General features: G+C 38.6%; 1 protein-coding gene across 3 annotated transcripts in view; it reads left to right on the forward strand.

The window, feature by feature from the left end:
- The window catches only part of TRPS1 (trichorhinophalangeal syndrome I), a 177047-nt gene extending 158200 nt beyond the window's left edge, over positions 1 to 18847 (forward strand). For all 3 annotated transcript variants that reach the window (XM_009321681.1, XM_009321679.1, XM_009321680.1), the window contains exons 5-6: positions 12234 to 12356; positions 17786 to 18847. In XM_009321681.1, coding sequence (XP_009319956.1) covers positions 12234 to 12356; positions 17786 to 18847 — 1185 coding nt within the window. The remainder of the gene's footprint in view (positions 1 to 12233; positions 12357 to 17785) is intronic.
- Positions 18848 to 19667: the final 820 nt, after the last annotated feature.

Below are 19667 nucleotides of genomic sequence, written 5' to 3' on the forward strand. Positions count from 1 at the left end.
CAGCTTCATTTAAGAAGCCTCTGAAGGACGTGAAAAATAAGTTAACTGTGGGCTTGCAGGAGGGTTTTTGCTGTGCCTCTCCTTCCAGCCTGGTGCTTGATTTCTTGAATGCTGTTTTCCAGTCCTTTGCAGCACTCTGAACTAAAGCCTGAGTATGTGACAGGGTGGGTACATTTCTTCCTCGCCGTGCAGAACTCATGATGGAAAACCCCGCTATGTTATGTGTTTCTCTCATACTGCTCTTGTCAGGCTCATGCCATTTAAGAGAATGACTGCCCCCAGCAGTAAGCTCACCCTGCTACTTGCATTAGAAACAATTCCTTCGGTGAAATGCAATCTGTAGGAGTGATTCTGACAATGCAGATTTTGAAGCTGGTGTCTTAAGCAATTTAAGAACCGCTTTCTTAAAGGTAAGTGAAAAATTAGACTAAGGACGCTGGAAGCACTGCTGTACAGTTACAGTATTCTCTCTGTGCAGATGTGAATGAGTATAGAAAGTACAGAGGGCATACCACTTTCTAGGGCTGCAAAGGCAGAAAAGCCACAAATCCTGCATGAATGTTATTAAGATGAATATTGTTTGTTTGTTTGGGTTTTTTTTAAATTTTTTCCCTACTGGGTGATTCTCCTAAAAAAAAAGGAAGAGGTGAGGGCAGTTTGGTTAATGAGGTTAAGCTTGGTTAATAAGGGATTCGGAGTATTCCTTTGTGCATACCAGTTACCACAACTTTCATTTTTCTTGTGCTTTTACATGCTCCTACTGCCTCTAGTATTGTACCAGGAAACACTTGTTTTTCTTTTTTTCTCTCCCCCCCCGCCCCCACCCCCGCCTTGTGTTATATCACAGATTTTAAGGTCTTCAGTCATTATGCTGTGGCTCTGTCTTGAATTCCATGAAATGTTTCCTGTCAAACTAGGAGACCATATGCCCATGTTGGCCTAAAATTCTCAGCGCATCATGTACCAGAAATAGAAACTGGTAAAGATTCTTCAGAGATTGTGTTCACTTGTTCCAAAGACCTGGTTTGTTTATGGAAGGGATGCTTGCAGTACATAAACACTATTTAAGGAGAAATGTCTCCAAAATGTAGAACAGTTGTTCTCTTCTCCTTCTCATCTTAATGGTATTTTTAAGGAAAGCTGTACAACACCCTATATTGAGTCTCATCTACAAGTAGGCATTAGGATCTTGATAGGAAAGAGCGAGCAGAGAGTAGTTTTTGTAAAACCTACATTAGATACTTCACTCAGTTCCTCATAAACATTCTGAAATTATTTATGGTGGAATTTAAAAGTAAGTTTCTCCCTTTTTAGTAGCTGTTCAGTTTTACAGATTGCAGTCTGTAACATTCAGTCTGGATGTTGGTCTATTTTAATTAATACTTTCATAGCCATGAAATTTAAAATATTTTCTTTTTCAAGGCAAATAAATAGGAATTAAGGCTAAAATGAATAGAAATTAATAGGAAAAAAAAAATGACAAGCAATCTACAGCCTCTCACTGAAGAAGGCTTCACAAAAATCATTGAGGCTGGAAGGCAGCTCTGGAGGTCGTCTAGTCCAACCCTGCTGCTCAGAGCAAGGTCAGCCAGAGCAGGGTGCTCAGGGCTGTGTCCCGTCAGGTTTTGAGTACCTCCAAGGACAGAGACTCCACAGCCTCACTGGGCAACCTGTTCCTGTGTTCAACTACCCTCACAGTAAAAAAGCTTTTCCCTTATGTTCACATGGAATTTCCTGTATTTCAGTTTGTGCCTTTCCCTCTTGTCCTCTCACTGGGCACCACTGAGAACAGCCTGCCTCCGTCTTCTTTACTCCCCCCATCAGGTACATATTGATAAGATCGCCCTGAGCCTTCTCTTATCTAGGTTGCGCAGTCCCAGCTCTCTCAGCCTCTCCTTGTATGACAGATGCCTGAGGCCCTTAATCATCTTTGTGGCCCTTCACTGGACTGTCTCCAGTACATCCATGTTTTTCTTGTACTGGGGAGCCCACCACTGGACACAGCATTGCAGGTGTGGCCTCACCAGTGCTGAGCAGAGGGAAGGATCACCTCCCTCGACCTCCTGGCAGTGCTCTGCCTAATGCAGCCCAGGAGGCTGTTGGCACTTTTAGGTGGGCTAGCTTTAAAAAATACAAATAGGGGGAGGGGGGTTCTTTTTTTTTTTTCTTCTTTTTTTTCCCTTTTCTTTTTCAGGAGATGCCTCCCTAGATGGCTGTAGGGGTTGATCACAGCTCTAGTCCATTCTTACTTTCTAAAGCTATCAAAAAGGAAGCCGTCAAATATTTTTGCTGAAAGTGGGATCACAGGACAGAATAGGGTAATTATGTAGAACCACCCACTTAGACCCAGACTCTGCCTTATTGTCTTGTTATCTGGAAGTGTTTGGAATGGATTGGATTAGATGAAAATGTCCATTATAAAAAGGCCACTACTTTTCAATATTTACCACACCGTGGTATCTGGGATACCACAGTTTCTCCCTAAGCTCACAATAGGAAATAACTATGGTAATTGTGTGGTATGGGTTGGCAAATGTTGATTTTTCTGAGTGGAAGCCATTCTAGCAACAGCACATAAAAAGATCTGCAGTGAGACTGAAGTCCTAAGCCTATTGAAAGTGATAGGTGGACATAGTCTGCTTTGGATCCCACCCTAGTAACAGCATTCTCAAGGGGACTGCATAAGACTCAAGTTATAGTTACTTCAGTTCCTGAACAAGTATATAAGCTATAGCTGCCCATATGAAACGCTTTCTTGTTATATTTTTTCCTTAATTAAAATTAATGGTCCTAAGCGGAATTTTTTAAAGTACAAGTAACAGGTATATGTTGCCTCACTGGTTTTCACCAAGAAGTAGACACCTAATTGACATTTCCTCTCTGAGTCCTGAAGACTTCTATGAAAACTTTAGATCCTCATTTTGTAACTTTGAATTAGAAATTATTCTTCCAGTGTAGTTTCCAGATTTGGGGTGCAAATTTGGGAGGATGTAGGGGATCAAAAGGCAGTGGGACTGAGACTTCTAAGACACTTACGGCTTTTGAAATTTTTACCCCTGAGGAGCCTTTCCCCTGCTGATTTTGGCAGCCCTCAGCCAAAATCTACAAATGAGAGTTCCTCCTCTCAGCTGCTGGCTTTCTGAGCCATTTTCTATATAAATAGAGATCACGTGGACTTTAATAAGGTCAGGGAATGTTTTTTAAATGTCTGTGACTTTTTTTTTCCCCTCAAAACTTAATTTTGCCCATCTGATTTCTGTGGAAGTGGGAACAGATGCCAGAAGCTGAGAACTCCAGCAGCTTTGTGCTCACGCTTACAGCAGAGCACTTGTGGGATTGGGACCCTCAATTACTATCACATGTAGAGTTACATACTGGCTTTTAGCTGAGATCTGCAAATGCACTCTGGTTCTTCTACCATGTCAAAGTTAGGGGTGTTTAAGGAAATATGGATGTATCTTTGCTCCATTTTTATCTGTTCATTTGATGAGTGAGATTACTTCATGAAAGAAAGGATATGTGGGGTGCCTTCTTGAACATAAATCCTCTGGTATTGATGCCTAAACTTAAGTGCCTAATTCCATGTTTAGGCACCTTTGTAACTGGCTCTTTATCTCAGAAAGTGAGTCTGTTTATAGCAAAGTATAACTATTGATTTAGATTCCTTGTTTGAGACAGCAGGGCTTGGATATTTTTGCCTTATGCCAAGAAAGGAAAGAGTCAGAAGCATTTCCAGTTTTCTCGATGTCTCTTTCAGTGTGCTTAGTTCTGAGGGTACTACTTTTACTCAGTTACTGGTCAGAAGAGGAGGAGTCTGATTTTGTACATTTGATACCGTTTATGTTGTGGTTCTAATTTGCAAAAATGCAAGAGACTCAAAATGACTTAGATTAGTTCTCTAACAATGGCTGAGCTCGTTTGGAAGCACACAGCATTCGGAAAGGAGCAGTGATCTGTGTGTACGAGCGCTGAGTTTTCAGGCAGCCAGCCGTTCAGTATCGGAGCTGCTGTGTGAATCTGTTTCAGCAAAGTGCTAGTGGAGAAAGGTTTATATTATTTAGGGGCAAGGATCGCAGTTCCCAAACCAGGCTCCCTCTGTCCTGCTTATGCACACTAATACATCTACCTAACCATTTTTTGTAAGGAACAGGATTATTCCTAAATTGGACTTCTTTTATTAAACTTATTTTTGATTGCTTTTTATAAGTATTTTTTTTAATTGCCTGAGTGGTCAAGCTGATCTAGAAAAGTGGGAAGAAGTTTAGCCAGAAACTTAGCAATTTTTAGAGCAGTTACTAAAAAGGACTGATAAAACCTGTTGCGATACTAACATAATTCTGGTGAAGATGCTGAGAGATGCTGCTGGCAGCTTTTTACTGTGTTAGGTGATAAACTGCGAAAAGAAAACAGGACACAAATTTAGGTGGATTGTAGTTTAAATACTCACGGGCACACCTCAGCAGAGATAACACGTTACCTTGAGTCAATGTACAGGAGGAAGGGAGAAAAACGGTGCTACACTGGGGGAAAACAAAGACAATCAGGGCTTTCTTCTTGAGCAGCTGCAGCCAGTTCCACTAATGGAAGTGCAAGAGCAGAAACTGGCAGCACAAGGTATGCGTTCGTTTTTACAGATGGCAATGCAGACAAGTTGGTAATTGAGAAGGAAGTCGTGTACGTGAGCTGTTTGACGGGGGACAGCCCATTACAGTACTTTCCTGTGTAATTGACTCGGTGAGTTATTGGAGACAGAATTTCTATTCCTCTTGAATAGGTTTCAGTTGCTGCAAAATGATGTCATTATTGTGCAGGAAATGTAAGTTTCCAGGTTGCGCTTTTTTTTTGTTATTGGTGATAATAAAACTTTTAAAATTAATTTTTGGGTTGCCTCCGTGGAGGTCTGTGTTGTACTGCTGGTAGTCAGTGGCAAAATACACCAGAAGTGAGATCACATCATAGGGTGGTAGCTGCTGTTTAAGGCACTGGAATAGATTTAAGAATGATCAGCTTGTGCGAGTTGAAGGATAAGACCTTAAAAATACGTTATATCTAGTAAAAGATGGTTGAAGAAAACTGCTTTCTAAAAAATCATATTTTGTGTAGAATGATTAAGTAAATATTTGACTCTCTGCAAACCAGACTAACATATAGTTCCACCAGAAAATATTTCTCAGTGTTCATTACAAATGCCTCATACCATAAATATGTATATGTGTATTGATTTAGTCTGTGTATATGTATTTGGTCCAACAGAAGATCACATATATTTTTAACACACAGTGTTTAAAAATCAACTGCCACTAACTGTGGCAAGGAAGTCTAACTTGCAGAAAAAGTTTTATTGTTTCATATTTGTGCCACTGCATTTCTTGAGGGGGAAACTCTGAAATTACCTTTCAACCCTGTTTGGATTAACAAGGAGATACACTCTGAACGACATAATTTTCACTGATAAATGCTCAAATGAATGAAAATTAATAAGTCATTGTAAAGTGTATTGTGATTATTTATGTGATCCCATAGTTGCATGTGCCTCTTAACGGATAATTAAAGCGATGGCAAATTCCTGCCTGCGGAGCTCAAGGCTCTGGCTGAAGGTGGGTGCCCGAAGCTGGTTCCCTTCCAGCGCAGTGGCAAAGTTTGGGTCAGCTTTAGCTTGGGGGAGGAAATAAAGGTGAGGAGGTGGCGGCAGTGAAGAGATCCAACAGCAAGTGATTTAGTGGCTTCTTTGCATAGCTATGTTTTTCTTAATTTAATAATTTATTTTGATCAGCCATTGTTTTACTTTGGTAGCAATCATGACATCCTAAACTAATATCTTACTAAATTCTTCTTGGTTAGTAAGACACAAAGAGATTGTAGTTCGCTGCCTGTTTTTTGGGGTGGGTTTTTTTTTGAGTAGTGAATGCTGCTGTCTCTAAGGTAGCTTTACAAAATGCAGAGAAATGCTACAAATGCTGGGACAAGATCTACTCATCTGCAATTTTGCTGCTGATAAAAAATAATTGCGTTTTACACGCACATTAAAATATTTACTCTCCCTAAGGGATCGGGGACTTTCAGGATTCTGAAAGTCTGCGCTAGTAGTAATGTTTAATTTAGTGTCTGGGTTTTTCTCCCTCTCTAAGCCCCCCCGATTCCTCTCATTAAAAGTTTGTAATACAGCATATATCATAAAAAGATGCTGTCACAATAGAGCATTAAAAATTCCACTAAACTTTTTATATGGATTAGGTGTGTAATTTTAACTTCCCTCTTGACATTTTTACTTTCTTCCTACCTTGCCTTTCCTGACCTCTTTCTTACACGTCTTTCAAATGCAGCTCTTTAATGTAATTGTTCTTGAAAACGTCTTAGATGAAGAGTTTGGATTTGGCACATTAAATTGACTTCAAGAGGCATCTGTTAACTCATAGTTAAAGTTGAAAACAACTTCTACTTTAACACTCTGCTTTATGTGTTTCGCTTTTTCTGACAACTTATGCTTTGGGGCCGAATATTTGCTGTGCCTGGTCTATTCCTGAAAGCTGTCCAAGTTATAAAGGGAAGAAAACCCAATGACTTTCTTTTTAATTTAGACATAGTTACAGCAAAAGCAACTAAAATTTTAAAATGTGAAACTTTACAGGGACATAGTTGTGGCTGTTTTCATGGTTGAGAGAGAAAGCAGTTTTGATTAAACACGTTCAGAAAGGTCTGAGTGCCTCTGCAGCCAAAAGAAATGAGGGCTGAAAGATTCTTTTCCCATCCTAAACACCAGAAAGTAGCACTTACTCCAACATCCGGATGCTGCCTTGCTGCCCAGGTTTTAAACTTCAATTAATGTGAGCCTCACCCAAACTCAAGAGAACTAAATACCTCCTCGTATAAGGAGGACAATACCTGGAAAAACCTAGCAGGTATGAAACAAGAAACTCCTAAATACTCACGGTAGTGCAAATGCCACATATACAGATGTAACCGTGACTGCATTACACTATTTTTTCTGAACCGTGTGGTAGCAGCCCGACAATTACAGGTATGAGACCAGCTGCTTACAATTGATCCTCTCCCCAGCTGGTCACCTGGCTCATACTGAACCGAGGACGTGCAGGTTTCCTGGCGCCTCCCTTTTGGACCTCCCATGTTGCCAGAGAGCATCCAGAGCCAGTGTTTTGCCTTTTTTTGCAGTGAGGCATGTATGGTTGTAGTCCCCGACTTTGTCGTTGGAAATAGGTCAGGCATATGCTTATTCTTGGGTAACATTTATGATTTCTCTGCACCTCATGTTCTGGAGCCAAGATTACAACGTGCTCTGTTTCTGGCACAGTAGGAAAGCCAGAGATGGTAAAAAAATCCACTCAGGCTTCATCATATCGTTGTTGTGATGGGGAAGTGAAAGTAATCAGCAAAAAGACAAGTTTTGTTGTGTCCAAACCAAGAGGGTGATGTAAGAAAAATGCTTGGCTGACGCTTGTGGAGCCTGTTTGAGTTTCTAAAAGCATCTTCTGGCAGAAATTTTGAAAACAGGATGTATTTGGCACTAGCAGAGTGTCAGGCACTGTTGCTTAGTCTAGCTAGCTAAAAAGCCACAGTTCCTGAGCAGTGTTTTTGGCTGTGCTTTTACAATATAGATTTTGCTACATGAAGTTCCATTGAAATAATAACTGAAAGTTCAGTACATTTTTAAATATTTTTTGTGTAACTGTGTAGTGTAATGACACTTCTACACGGCTACAAAGTTTGAAATCATGTAGACTGTAGAGTCATCTTTTTTAAATCTAAAGTAGTTTTTATGAAAAACAAAGGCCTGATCCTGTCAAGATGCCTGAGCGAAGTACTTGTTATGGTATTCTCTGCTGTTTCATTGCTTAGCAGAAAGCACTACGAATAATTTCCGTGTTTTAATGAAATACTGGTAACTAGTGAAAATCATTTAAGGAGTTAAAAAAAATTAGGCATTCAGGCTTGACAATGTGTATACCAAGTTTCAGACTTGTTCAATTTGAAACGGTCAAGATATGAAACCATAAAAAATGTGAGTAAATACTCCGCATATCAAGGGTTGTTATGCAATTACATGCTTTCAGCATGGGTCTTACTGAGGGAAAACAGTTAGTAGGGAGATCTGCAATACATGTTCAGTGAATAATTACAAACTTTCATAGCTTAGCTACATAAAAATAATAATCCACTTGTTGCTTTGCTACTACTAAAATAGTAAAATGTGTGCATACTTTTTTTCCCCAGAGCAAAGCCACTATGACTGTAGATTTGTTAGAAAGTTATCTGAAAAACTGGAAATCCCCTCTGACCCCCACCCCCCCAGTTTTGGCCAATCTTCAAATTATAAACAGCTGAACTGATTTAAATAAAGTTTTCAGTACCAAAAATGAAAATAATAATAAAAAAAAGTTACATCTGGGCTGACAAAAACACGTACCTAGTTTCAGCCCAATGCGATTTGAGACAACCCTGATATTAAACGCCCAGACCTAGGAACTGGAATGGAAATAGAGACAGGCTCTTCACTGCATTGGCCCCTTCAGGATTTGGGATTGTAATGTAGTGGTTATAAGGCTCCAGATGATTGAAGCTTGACTTAGTAGATACATATTTTAGTTATTTAGACCTTTCTGGCTTATTCTTCAAGGATGTGTAGGAAATTTTCATGGATAACTCCAGTTAGTGCTAGTGGCATTGATCACAGACTGAAACCTTTTTATCTGTGGCTCAAACACTCCCATGACTAGTAATGTCAACGCACCTTTTCACATTTGAAAAAGAGCAAAAGGTTCCATAACAGATTTCTTGAAATTGCTGGCTAGGGTGGTGCTTAGCAGAGCACTTCAGCACATGGCTGGGTTTTATGGAGGCTGTGGTCCATAGCTGTTGCGCAGACTTTGCTGGATTGGAGCTCAAGTGCCTGTTCCTTTGCGAGACTACCCAGAAAACCAGCAATATTGGCCGTTAATATTGACTAGTACAAACGCTGAGTATGCAAAGCCAAACAGACTCATGCAGAAGTATCATCACTAACAGTAGAAGTATCATCACTAATTAAAATTTAGCACAAAACAAAAATTTAGATAATTTCTGTTGGCCAATAACTTTTATAAAACTTGGTATATGGGAAATAAAGGCCTAGGTTTTTGTTCTTTTTTTAAGAAACTGTATTGGTTTAAGAGAATAGGACTACACACATTGTAGGCTTTTAAAAACAGCCTCCATTTTTTCTTGCAGACATCATCAAAATTTTTCAGGTGTATTTTGACAAGTAGGTCCGTTCTGTGGTTAGTGGGATCTGGGAGTCAAGAATATTTAGTCCAATTCTGCCACAGTCCTGTTTTACCCCAGGAAATCCATTCTAAAGCTGTGTGTCCCCACTGTAAAAAGCTGTTTCATAACCAAAAAGCTCAACAAAGTAACAGCATTTAAGTTTTTCCAGAGGTGGTTTAATTCTTAATTCATTAGTATATGTAATCTATGTTGGAACACTTACTTATGTAGGGGAATAATAGTTGTTGATTCTTCTGTAAGGTCCTTAAATAATACAGAAATAAGAGAAGGTAAAGAAAGATAAGATGCAACACTTAGAGTAAGATGAATTTGCACACTTCGTGTTAAATTTAGGGAAGGACTAGTAGCTGGACTACTGTGAAATTTTAAACAGATAAATAGTTTGTAAGTACTAAACAAACACAGGTATAGGTTTTTGATACATACAGCTACTACTAGGTATTTTGTAGATTGTTGTCAGCTGTAGTGATTGTATTATTTCATTGCAACTAATGTCCAGTTTGAATCAGATCTTTCTTTAAGAAAGAGAGAAAAAATGAGTTACTTTTGTCAATGTTCTAAAGATACACTAGTTCCATAGCATTCAATGAAGATTTCAGTGTTACTACACCTTCGGTCACCATTCAGGTGTGTACAAACGCAGCGTATAAACTAGACCGCTCTCTATATGTTTTAAAAGTCTTCCATGACTTTGTAGAGGGTATTTCCCAAACTCAAGGAACACAAACAGAAATGAAAGGGTGGAAAATCTGACTCAGATTAAGACTCCACTCGGTTAATACACCAGACCAAGAAGCCATAGGCCGGCAGACAAAAAGTGGGAATGGAAAGGAACAGTTCTGCAGTTGTATCTGAATCCTGGCCATATACAGTCATTTCCACTTGGAAACTTCTCGCCCTTCAAGTGGACCAAGTTGGGGTTAGTTCAGTGAAGCTTTATTGTACTCCTAAGAAAAATACTTCAGCAGCCAGGTGAAGTTGTGCAAGGATATGCAACCACAAAAAGAATTGGGAGCTTCAATTTACTTGTAGGCGAGCGTGACTTCACAGTGAGCGGCATCTCATATACACAACTAGTTAGATGTTTGCTGAAGGACATCAACTACCGTTTAGTTCCCCCCCTAGTCAAATTGAGAAAAACATAGTATATTACTGCTTCTGATTTAAGAGACAAAGTAGGGGATGATGTAAGGGGGTGAGAGAGAGATTATCTTGATGACAATCTCAATTTTATTGTATCACCTTAAAGTAGCACAACCTGCTGTACTAATGAAATTGTGTTCTTGGTTTAAAAGGGCAGTTGTTAGCCTGACTTTGTGCTCACTAAAAACATTTCCCCAATCTTGCTAAATTATTGCACTCATTTCAGATTTTTATGGCTGTGCAGCTTACCAGCCCTAGTTTCTTTACGTTTCATTCATTTTCCTTGTATTGATGATTAATGTAGGATGTCGAACGTTAGAGTGAGCAGGCATCAGCAAATGCAAGATCATAATTAGTTTAGCTGACGAGGGCCTCTGATAGCACTTGCATCTGGATGGAAAAATTACCCTATAGGGAACTGGCTGCTCACCAGGTCTTTTTAGTGATACATTGTGAAACACCCGATGAATCAAATGCCCTTTCAATGCCAAGAAAGTGTTCCAGTCTTGAAGCCAAAATTATGTCTGCAGAAAGCTTTCCATTTGAAATGTATCAGAGTACAATTATAACCATTGTATTTTTTTGGCATGAATACCAGTCTTCTACAGTACGGACTAAAGTTAAATAAATTACTTAAATTTTATGAAACCCTGAAATTTTGACTTATAGTGTTAGTAATTTTTAATTTATAATAAAATTAGTTTTCACCCAGGCTGTTTTTCCCTGTACTCACCCATTCTTATCTTAGATGCTGAAGGTTTCTTATTGATTTTTTTCCTTTGCAAAAAGGGAACAGAGTTTAAATTCAGATTTTCTTTTCAGCAAAAGAATTCCATTTCCTGCTTATTAGTATTTATGCCCACAAACACAGCCTGACTTTTGTTTAAATGAGAAGTTTAATGAAATCATTACTCCGTAGAAAGAATTTAATGAGCAGTACTCATAAACGTGTCTACTTTTAAATATTCCTGGGTCATTGTGAAAGCTGATGAATGCACAGCTCAGTCTGGTTAAAAATCAATTTGTATTTAGGAAAGTTGTACTATGCCTTCCTTTGCCTGACTAAAATAAAATAAAATAAATAAATCTATCCATCGATGAGACAGTGTTTTCTGGGGTTTCAGGTGAAGTTCAAAAGAGGTCTCATTAAGAATACTGTACTTTTATTTGTTTGGCAGAGGTTACTCCTCATTCTTAGTGGGCTGTGGGAAATATATGGTAGCTTATATTGATTTCAGAAGTAAGTGGGAAAGACTGGAACTGAATATCATGTATTCAATTAATGAAGTATAATCTCTGTTAAAGGAATTAGCATGACGCAGGTACAAACTGTAATTAACTGAAGTGGTGATGTTTCAGAATTCTTGTTACTGATCACACTTTAAAATCGAGCAAACTAAAAAGAAAGAATCTGTTGTGAAATGCAATGAACAAACCAGGAGAAGTTTACAGAATGTTCTCTGTCAGCTTCCAGAGGAGTTTTTCAGAATTTGCTGTTTAGAAACCATCATTAAATGCACAAAACCTGAAGTTCAAAAAGTTAAAGCTGTTACTCTGAAAAGGCTTTGGTGTTTCACACACCTCATCCATCACTCTAGGGTTAATTATAATGAAAATCAGTGGTGCCTATTAAGCACAATTGAACCTGACCTCATTATGGGCAGTGTGGTTTTATACTGTCATTGTTGCCAGTCTAGAGACAAAACTCCTGTGTTGATTTGTCCTAACTCCGCAGCTCATGTGACTCACCTCTGACCTGTTTTTTTTTTCTGTGTGTTTTTTTTTTTTTTTCTTTTTCTTCCCTATTTCAGAGACGTAGAGGCTCGGGTGTTTTTTGTGCCAATTGCCTGACCACAAAGACCTCTCTCTGGCGAAAGAATGCAAATGGTGGATATGTATGCAATGCGTGTGGCCTCTACCAGAAGCTTCACTCGGTAGGAAGAACTTACTGGTTTGTTCAGAAAAAAAGGGGTTATACAGCTAAGCTGGGCAGCTGTGGTCTTGTCTGGTGTGATTAGTACCACTCCCTGGCCTGCAGTTAATTTCCTAACAGGGTTTTGCAGTATGGTCACTTTGGGATCAGATGTGATTCATTATGAAACAGGCTGGGATGCTGTGGGTAGACATGTTTGAGATCACCAGTGATGCATTTAATTATTTTGATACAAAATAAGGGGAAAATTATTTCTTTTCTGGGAATTCCATTTAAAGGCATACAATATGTAGTGATGAAAGCTCTCTAAATTCAAGAGCCCTCATGTTCATAATAAAAAAAAAAAATCCTTAAAGTTAGACATCACATCGATATCAAAAATATCCCTTGCTGTGTTTTTGTTTTCTTTCACTTCTCTTCCCCCCTTTATTCTTGACAGTAAATTTCCTGGAGATATGGGGTGGTGGGGTTTTTTGTTCTTTCATCTACAGTTCTTATAGTCTGCAGGAGGATTCTGAAATAACTCAACAAGGAAGCTACTCACTTGATGGCACTCATCACTTGGCGAGGGGAAGATTCACCATCCCTCAGGATCAGGCAGGGAATAAGTAATAATCATGGACCGTCTATATTGCTTTTCATCTTACCGACACTTGGCTTGATCCTGAAAGATGTTGAATGCTCTGGTCCAAGTCCAGGAAAGCCATGCTTAAGTGTTTCCTTGGATCAATGCCAAAATGCTCAGAATCTTTTAGATTAAGACCCACTAGTTAAATATTATCCCTGCTATCTTTAATAGAAGCACATGGGAGAGTCAGGTGATGAGGATTTGACTCTAATTAATTAATTTTTACAAGATGCCCATGAAGTTAAAAAGTGTTACTATTTTTCAGAGATAGAAACTGAGGCAGCCTTTGGGAGTTTGCCAAGGCAACATAACAATTTAGGCTTAGAGCCCAAATCAGAAATCTATGTTGTGACTGAGAGTGCATATTTTTAAAAACTTTTTCCAGAAATTCCATTTAAAAAAAAAAAAAGCCACTTAGGAAACTATATTTCAAATGCATTAAGACTCCCAAGTGTCTATGCCTATCTCTCTTCAAATTTGAGGCATAAGCTTCTAAATCAATTAATAGTTTCTGTGAATTTTACCCTTGGTCTTGTGTACAGGCCATATAACAATCCTGTTTACTCAAGATCCTGTCCAGACCACTTAATAAAAAAAGAAAAAGATTCCAATTTTCGAAAGCAGCAAGACCATCACCAGTCTGAAAGGTTAGCTCTGTTTGCCGTGTGCAAATGCAAACACAGTGACATGCCATGTCATTCTAAAGTCAGTAACTGTTTTTAAGCTTCAGAACAACCCAGCCAGTCAGAGAGCATCTGAGCAGGAGAACATGGACTAATGCACGATCTCTGGCCAGCATCTTGGCCGGGTCTCGCTGAAAGTATCATCTTCCTAGAGATCTCTCAAAGTTCTAGATATAATATCTAATTTAAGGAAATTCATCAGTGGTGAGCATCCACAAAGATTTTAAGGAGGACAGTTTGGCTTTTTAACGTTAATTTGACGTTTGAATCCAATTATTTGTAGAACTTCCATCCGTAGCCCCCATTTTCCCTTTTTTTAATATATTTTTCTAAACTATAGTATTGGACCTTATTGTGATTATTGGTATAACTTATCGAATAGATAAAAGCTACAAGAATCAGTTTTGAATTCAAACATGTAGCACAGATAATTCTTATGAACCAGTAGGAACAAACTAGTGTGCTTCCAACAATAATAATTAGCAATACAATGTCAAACTTTATTTTATGCATATAGAAAGCAAGAAGCTGACACTATCTTTTAGCTCCACTGTTCAAGCATGGCAATAAGCTGTCATTCAGTGGACATTTGACATTAATATCTTCAATTGAAGTTTGACCAAACAAACGCAAATTGAGCCTCCACACTGCTGTGGCACGATAGCGACTCCATTGTAAGTTGGTATCTGAAACAATCAAACAAATCTCTCCTTTGGGACACCTTTTGAGACAGTCCCATGCAAAGGGATGCTCTTCAGACTGACACCAGAAAGATGAAAGTTTCTGTCTGCACTTCATGAAAAATTACAGTAAGTAATTGTCATGTATGTTTTTGAATTAAGGAGTCTAGGATGACGCAATTATTAGGTAAATGTCTGAAACTGTAAAAATTCATGGGAATAGAACTGTTCCCTTCTGTGAGCCACCCTGTTAAACTAAATTATGCTACACGGCTAAGTAAAATTCACCTATAGTAGGTTTGCACATTTCATAGCTCCCTTTTGATTATCACTATCTGGAACTACTGTCCTCATTAACTCAAGAATGTCTATAATACACTTATCTCTAAGGTCCCTTTTTTACTTGTATTTAATAAGAAGAAAAATCTATGGTCTGTCAGATACTACTAGGTGGTAGTGACTGACAACTGTTAACATGGTAGTGATTTCTGCTATAAGTCACATTTCCATTTCTATGATACCCCTGAATAATTTTTCAACGTGTTTTCAAAAATGTTCAACCTATCTAGGGGTCATTTGCATTAAACTTGTAAGGTTTTTCACATTTCTCTCCTCTAATGCAGACAAGTATGTTAAGAAATGTGTAATAATATTCCAACGGTCAATTATTAAAATAGTTTTAGTGAAAAAAATGCAGTTCACTGCAAACATATACACAATATTCACATTTGCTGACAGAGAAAGGTATATCCCTTGTTTCCTTAGAATCACGAATTTGACCATTATTATTGTGGTGCTGTTCCTCATTTTTTAATAGCTCTAACTTGGTCATGGAAAACTAGATTTTGTTCCATAGTGATTCCTTGGCCACATCCTCAGATTACTTCAGTGAGGATTTACAGCACATTATTCTAGGATTAGACATACATGATCTTCTAGTGGAGAGATCACTCCAATTTCCCATGGTATCTAGGAAGTCTAATCACAACAATTTAATGAACTATTTGTTGAATTTTGTGATTTTTTTTTAAATTACTCATACAGTTGGGGTAGGGAGATTGCCAGTTGATACAGAGATGGCAGAAAAATCTTTGTGATCATACTCAAGATATTATATATAACATATAATTAAGGATCTGACATATGGCATTTTAAAAGTAAAGTTCTGGTAATGTTTCCACTATTTTCTAAATTCAATGCCCCACTGAAAATCAAGAAGAGAGCTTAAACTTTTCTGTCTGCCTTAGCTGCAGCCAAATACAGAATATATCTATCTGCACCTTACTACTATGAATAAGGAAAATGTAAGTAGCTTTACTCCATTGAGTAATCAGTTTTAATCAGCTAAAGACTAGTCAGATGAGTACAGTCATCTGCATGCTGAAGAATTTTTAAGTTGGACCTACAGCCTTTAACTCCTAATGGCATGTACCTTTGAAGAGCCAGAGCTGCAAACGAGTGTGTGAGGATCCTTCATCACAGGTATGAAGATGTTTCTTTTAACTACTTCCACGATCAGACTTCATACCTGTAGCATGAAGAGTAAGACTAAAAGTATTTCCAAACTGCTGAAGGATTATCTGGAAGCCATATGAAAATGGTCTGTAGTGTATAAATAAAAGTTTAATAAAAGCAACATCAACAATATTGTAAGATCTCATGCAGCATGTCAGTATGACAGTGATACAATTGTCATAAAAAGGTGAGGAAATTACACTGAGCTTGTAATAACAAGTATATGCTTATGCATATTAATTGGCTATTGATTCTGCAAACTATAAAATTTATTTACATAGAATTTACATAGAAAATATTCTAATTTTATCTAACATGATTTTGCCTCAACTTTGATCTGTTTGAGGCTGGTTCAGGTGCTGTTTTTCTGCTAAGTTTAAATTTTGCTTATTAAAAATCTAAATCAAAGTGTATATTTCTTCTCATTCAGAGTTTTAATAGAAAGTAAAATCTTAGCAAGTAGCTGCACTGTCTAAAATGTAGTTAACCATTAAGAATAAACCGACCTCAGAGAAATAAATAGGTGAAAGAGGAGAGGAAGATGGCAAGTCAAGAGAGAAACTAGATCTCTACATATAATAGAGTGAGTGCTTTTCCAACTCTGGATATTTTTATATTAATTCAAAGTTATGAATATATATAAATTATGTTACATTCAAGGTACACATTGTTTTGGATATTGACTTTACGCCAAAATTTAATCTGCGCTTTAAAACAATGTTAAAAAGAAAATTTCCAAATAAACATATAAGTGGAATACTGTGGGGGGCACTTTTCTGGCCTCCAACCAAAGTAGGATTATGTGTGCATTTGGATGAGACAAATGGCAACTGCCAGCACACCAAACTGAATGACTTTTAGGTAGTTTTTGTTGTTTTAACATCTGCCCAGTAGAGCAACACATACCGACGTTACAGCACCATCTTTCATTCACATACCATTGCCTTCCTGTTGATGGGCCTTTCAAAGAGGCCTGGCTGCTGTCCTTCCTTGTACTATTTTTTTTCTTCACACAAAAGTATTTTCAGTTCTTGTCCAAATAGGCCACCTACCCTGAGCTGGTGTGGGGAAGTAGCAAATGGAAACAGAAGTCCTTACTTGGTTCTTGCCTCTGCCTCTTCCGCGATGCTTTTTTCTTTGCAGGCGCTTTTTTCCCACCTTCAGGGGACACCTTCTCTCCCTCATGACTTAGTAGCGCAACATCAGTAACATTTAAAAAGAAGTACGGTAGGGATGACGGAGAGAGAGTCAGTACCAAAGTCCCAGTTAGACCTATTTGTGCATAGGAAAAGTTTTTCTGGGCTTTCTTCTCCATCTTTCTTAGTCCCTTTCCAGCCATCATCATCCCACTCACCACCACAGTGGACCTGCAGCCCTTTTGCTAGGTGACAGCAGTGGTGGTCAGCAAGCCCTGTATTTGCTTGCATTTTCTATCTGTGTCAAAGGGTGTGGGTATCAAGGTAAGTGTTACTCAATTCTTGTCATAGTGTGATCTGTACAAACCCCTGCCCGATACCAGCCCTGGTGACATGGCGCATACAGTAATGCTAGTGCGTAGGGCCGTGCATCTCCCACCTCATCCCCAGCTCTCAGCACCCACTTTCAGCACATCTCCCCCAGAATTTTTCAGAAGTAAGGGGTTTTAAATGCTTTGACAGCTTGAATACTTCATGCCTTTTTAAGTAAACAGGTATAGTATGTCTAAGGCAGTTGACTTAGTTTGAGAAAACAAGCCAATTCATAGTTTACTTTTAGCATGAGGGGCCAGGAACCAGTATTTGGGTTGAAATTGGGTCATTCCCATAAAACTCTTGTAATACAGCTCTTCACAAGAAAATATAAATTTGCATGAGCGTGGTCTCGCAGATTTGTTTAATGTGTCTTTCTTTTTTCCTTTTGTTCATTATGTGTGTGTTCCATGCAGACTCCCAGGCCTTTAAACATCATTAAGCAGAACAATGGTGAGCAGATCATTAGGAGACGAACAAGAAAGCGCCTTAACCCGGAGGCACTTCAGGCTGAGCAGCTAAACAAACAGCAGAGGGGTAGCAGTGAGGAACAAGTCAATGGAAGCCCCTTAGAGAGGAGGTCAGAGGATCATTTACCTGAAGGTCATCAGAGAGAAATTCAGCTTCCCAGCCTCAGTAAATATGAGGCCCCAGGTTCATTGACTAAAAGCCATTCTGCTCAGCAGCCGATATTGGTCAGCCAAACTCTGGATATTCACAAAAGGATGCAACCTTTGCACATTCAGATAAAAAGTCCTCAGGAAAGTACTGGAGACCCAGGAAACAGTTCATCGATATCAGAAGGGAAAGGAAGCTCAGAGAGAGGCAGCCCAATAGAAAAATACATGAGACCTGCGAAACACCCAAACTATTCACCACCTGGAAGCCCTATTGAAAAATACCAGTACCCACTTTTTGGACTTCCATTTGTACACAATGACTTTCAGAGTGAAGCTGACTGGCTGAGATTCTGGAGTAAATATAAGCTGTCTGTTCCTGGGAATCCACACTACTTGAGTCATGTGCCTGGCCTACCAAATCCTTGCCAAAACTATGTGCCTTATCCCACCTTTAATCTGCCTCCTCATTTTTCAGCTGTCGGATCAGACAATGACATTCCTCTAGATTTGGCGATAAAGCATTCCAGACCTGGGCCAACTGCAAATGGTGCCTCCAAGGAAAAGAGTAAGGCACCACCAAATGTAAAAAATGAAGGTCCCTTGAATGTAGTAAAAACAGAGAAAGTTGATAGAAGTACTCAAGATGAACTTTCTACCAAGTGTGTGCACTGTGGCATTGTCTTTCTGGATGAAGTGATGTATGCTTTGCATATGAGTTGCCATGGTGACAGTGGACCTTTCCAGTGCAGCATATGCCAGCATCTTTGCACGGACAAGTATGACTTCACAACTCACATCCAGAGGGGCCTACACAGGAACAATGCACAAGCTGAAAAGAATGGAAAACCTAAAGAGTAAACCTTAGCACTTAGCACAATTAAACAGAAATAGGTTTCCTTGATGGGAATTCAATAGCTTGTAATGTCTTGTGAAGACCTATAAAGCACTTCATATAGAGAGCATGCCTTATCCAATATTAAATCCCTTGTTCTTTTCTTTTTTTCCTTTTTCTTCTTTATTTTTTTCCTTTTTTTTCTTTTTTTTTTTTTCCTTTTAAATGAGTGGGTTACCAAGAAAAAAAGAACAGTTGGATGGTGGCCAGAAGGGGGAGAAGATAATTATATGGGACACGGCCCACCAAAGCTAGCCAGAATGCAGTGAATCATGGCGAATAACCTTGAGAAAATTTTACCGGACAATTAATACCTTTGCTATTGTGTAAGAGACGTAACTGGCAAGAGTGCAAAGATGTGTATATGTATATACTGCTGCAGGGGTATAGTGAACATATGCACATTGTATATAAGAACTAGACTTGTTAAATATACAGATGTTAAAAGGTCATTTTCTTTTCTTTAATTTGGGCTAATTTCTGCCCTACGACATGCCTTAGGGTCATTTTGTCCTCAAAGCTTTGGCAGCAATTTCATCTAGATGTTTCTCAGACTCAGATGATTTTTAGCTACCATTTTATCACTACATTCTTTCTGGCACACTTTAGTCTAGGAAAAGCATTTTGTGCAAGTGAAGTCTCTAATACAGAAGCCACACTCCGGGTTTAATTTGCATAGAACAAGGTAACCTGCTGTATTTTATTTTAATATATTTTTAATATATTACATTTCTAAACCTTAAAGTCTAAGGTTACTTCTCCACAGGCTTAACATTGCTATACATA

The sequence above is a fragment of the Pygoscelis adeliae genome, unplaced genomic scaffold (assembly GCF_000699105.1).
Source record: "Pygoscelis adeliae isolate BGI_AS28 unplaced genomic scaffold, ASM69910v1 Scaffold111, whole genome shotgun sequence".
Taxonomy (NCBI): Eukaryota; Metazoa; Chordata; class Aves; order Sphenisciformes; family Spheniscidae; genus Pygoscelis; species Pygoscelis adeliae.